Raw genomic sequence first — 3960 nt, forward strand, 5'->3', positions numbered from 1 at the left:
AGAAGCTAGAACCAGAAGTTGAAATTTCCCATAAAGAACAAAGACAAAATTCAGAAGGCCATTGTGCCACAGAAAACAAGGCCATTACTAAAAAACTCGAAGCAGCATTCTATGGTGAAAAAGGAGCTTAAAACTTTGGTCAACTGCAAGATATTACTTGATTTTACAAGCTCATTTTCTTTTTTTTGTAATAAAAATTGTTTAAAATTGTTGTGAATCACTTATAAAAGTGAGTCAGAAATGCTAGTATAGCTCTACTGACAGATATTCAACTCAAAGATTGTTTTTAATACATAACTCCCAGTTTTGCATATGTTCTCTACAGCACTCCATATAACTAGCTAGTGACAATATCATAATCATCATTGCCATCACTCATGATTGACTAACAAGGATTTAGTCACAAAGAGAAGACTTAAGTAATGAGTGACAGAGAAAAAACTTCTGTTTCATGATAATCCTCTAGCATAATCATGGGATAACTAGTTGTGATTTCATGTATCATTAATGCAGTATTTGAATATGTATAAAATATACATGTGAAGGAAATCTATTTTAAAGTTACACAAGAGACCTGAATATTAAATCTCCCTCTCCTATAGCTAATAAAAGAGATAGAGACACATAATATATTTTTACACAGAAAAACAATAATCTGGCAGCAAAAGAAAGGCTATAGTCTCTACCACAAAGCTTCAAAACTCACAGTTCACAGAGGAAAAGTATGATCTTTAAGTATAGAGAAGAAATTGGTTACAATGAAATATGACAAAATTCCTACGAATTCTTTTTTTTAATATTTCACTGATAGTTTATTATTATCTTTAAGTTACTTTGAAAGTTGGTAGCAAAGTACTATTAAGAATATAAACATTCTCCTGATAAGTGTTGAAATTCTTTCACAAGTGCTGAAAGGCAGCAGGCATTGCAGAATGGGCTTGCCAGAGTCTAATGTCTAGGCTAGGGAGGATATTTATGGATTATTTTTACTTCTTTAACTTCCACTACTAAATAACTTCTCCTGCTTTGCCTGCTTTATTCTTCATTTACAATAACAAAAAGAAATCTAAGCCCAAGCCATTCACCTGGAGCAATTATTTCTATCTTCCATGATCTCAGTATTTTCAAATATATGGTAAAACAATTCATAATCATTACATGATCATTTAAGCTAGATCATGTTCTTTTGCATTTAAACTTCACTTGATTGATATTAGCAGTAGCCATAAAAGCCATTGTTTAAATACCCACAGATTTAAAAATATTTGTCTTTAAAAAAGAGCTCCATTTTGCTCAATGTATTACAAACAATTTTTAGTCTAGTGAAAATTAGCAAACTGCTTTCATTAGGCATAGCAGCTGCCACTTACCTGTAAATATTTTATGGGTGGAACCAATGGGACCAAGTTCAGTACTGACCCAGTTAGTAGGATCAAGTTCAGTACTGATGTGCTGCCATCAAAGCCCTCGCTCACTAAAGGTTCTATATTTCTGCAGTGTCCCACCAATTACTGTAGATCTATAATACCCTGTCTTTAACTTGGTGCATACCACCTTATGGAAAAACAGTGATTATTTCCTTGAGATGAGATACAAAAACCAAACCATTCTTAAGGTTCTACCTCCAACAGGGCAACAAATAAGGATGATGTTTGCATGTAGCAGATAGTATGATTCCCCAAGTTTGCTTAGGCTAGCCTCACACAATGAGCATGCATATACAGCCACAGTTCACTGCATCTGTTCTGAAGTTGAGAACTGCTGTGTATCCATCCAAGTCACAGATACCTCACGTGATTCAATGAGAGAGTGAACTTGCATATAGGCCATGAAGAAAATAAACGATGTAACAATGCAGCAAAGATAGGTAGTTGGCATCCAGAACACATCAAAAAAGCTAACCTTCATGAGTTGTCATAGGGTTTTTCTTTTCTTAAAAAAAAGTCTTTCTTGGCATATTTTAAAATTTAACAATCCCAGAGAATCACGAAGTGCCTTGTCACTTTTGCTGTTGACTTCTGATGACCTCTAGTTGTTTTTTGCATTGCTGGTAGTAAGTAGAAAGGCTTTTGTTTTCATCTAAAAGCTTTTTATGTTCCTGTACCAGATGAGATGTGTTTTGCTGGTCCTTTTCATCCTGGTTCAATTCTGCAACTAGTTCTTGCTTTCTCTGTAATAACAATGCAATTTCTGTTTGAACTTTCATATATTCTTGTGCCATTTTACAATGCTGTTCGAACACTGCCATAGATTCTTTGGAGTTAGGGCACAGTGCAAGAGGCTGTAGCTGGTGATCCAGTGTAAGATAAGCCATTGCGATTGAATTATCTGATCCACTGGTATCTGTGGAATCATCAGGGGTCCATGGATGACTTCCAGTTGGCTTTTCTGAGGTTGGTCCTGAGGTAGTGATCATTCTGAAACTAGGACTGGATGATCTACTGCTCACCTGACCAGTTTCTGTTCCAGTAACAGTCAAGTCTTGGATAGATCTCCGTCTTGGTTGTCCATTGCCTGTGATCCCAGCGATCCTGGCTTCAATTTCGGGCATATCAGCGCTCATCCTTTTGCCCTCAGAAGCTTGGGGCAAGCTTTCTATACTGCTCCCACGGGAGGCTCCCAAGCTTAAACGTCCAGATTCACTCTGTTGTTTTGCTTGATTTTTCAACAATTTTGATTCTAGGCGTTTAATAATATCATTTGTGGCAGGAACTTGCTCCATATTAGTGTCACTTTTATTACTGGTATTTGTAGAAGTGGTGTCCATGAATGAGCCTGTACTGGTAGCAGAGTTGCTCTGTCCTTCATCAGAATACTGACAACGATACTGTAATGGCTCATCTGCTCCTGGAAAGTACCGCATCAAGTGAGTCATTATTTTCACAATTTCTTCCATGGAAGGGTGCTGGGAAGGGTCTTTAGACCAACAACGAGTCATCAGGCTCTCAATGGGCTTAGGTAAATTTTTGATTAGAGGTGGCCGTACTGCCATGAACAGCCCACATGATGCGGAAAGTTGGGCCACCAATCTCATCAAAGGGTTTCCGACGTGTTATTACTTCCCACAGGATGATACCCCAGCTGAAGACATCACACTTTTCACTGTAATTGCTACCTTCAAACACCTCAGGTGCCATCCAGGCAGCACTCCCTTTGTTATTGGTCATGTGTGTCTGAATGTCACAGGCTGTACCAAAATCACAGATTTTCAGAACTGTCCCCCCAGCAACCAGCAGCAAGTTTGGTGGTTTCAGGTCCCTGTGAATTAAAGCTTTGGGTTGCATGCTGGGTAGGTAAGCCACTCCTTGGGCACACTGTAAACCCCAACTCATCGCGTGGGCAGCAGTGTAATATGGCAATGGTTCAGCACCATGCAGCACATTATATAAAGAGCCCCCTCAGCATATTCCATCACAAGACACACTGGATTCAAGCAGGCGCCATACAACTTTACAATATTAGGATGGTTCACACGGGATAACTGCCAAAGCTCTACAATAAAAGCTTTCCGCTCGGATTCACTTTCTATTTGTTTAATAGCAACATCTTTTGCTCTCCACTTAGCTTTGCAAACTACCCCAAAGGCTCCTCTTCCAACAACCTCTTCCACTTCGATCTCCTTACAGTCGATCTCTTCAAAATTAAGGACCTGGACTGAGCTTCAATCATCTCACTGGCAGAAGACGAGGAGGAGGAGGAAGGCGGCGGAGGCTGTAGACATGATCCCCAGCGGCGCCCGAGGGGCCCAGGGCCCATGCCGCCAAGACCGCCCGGGTGAGGTCCGCGCCCACCTGCCTCCGAGACGGCCCTGGGCCTGGAGCCTTACTGCGCTGCCTCCGGGCGACCCGTGTTGGTGGACCGGAGGGTGGCCACAGCCATGTCCCGGCTCTGGCTCAGCAGCGTTTTTTCTCCTACGAATTCTTACTCTCAAATTCTACTCAAAGAAAGGCAAGTTGATTA

The 3960-nt window shown here is 40.5% G+C and overlaps 1 protein-coding gene across 1 annotated transcript; it reads right to left on the bottom strand.

The window, feature by feature from the left end:
* Positions 1-1994: 1994 nt before the first annotated feature.
* On the bottom strand, positions 1995-3721 carry LOC106001529 (mitogen-activated protein kinase kinase kinase 7-like). The gene is given in 5 exon segments (XM_013036621.1): positions 1995-2990; positions 2992-3400; positions 3403-3654; positions 3657-3699; positions 3701-3721. Coding segments are annotated over 5 exon segments (1716 nt in total). The 3' UTR covers positions 1995-1999.
* Between the last annotated feature and the right edge of the window lie 239 nt (positions 3722-3960).

This window comes from Dipodomys ordii, unplaced genomic scaffold, assembly GCF_000151885.1.
Source record: "Dipodomys ordii isolate 6190 unplaced genomic scaffold, Dord_2.0 Scaffold308, whole genome shotgun sequence".
Classification (NCBI taxonomy): Eukaryota; Metazoa; Chordata; class Mammalia; order Rodentia; family Heteromyidae; genus Dipodomys; species Dipodomys ordii.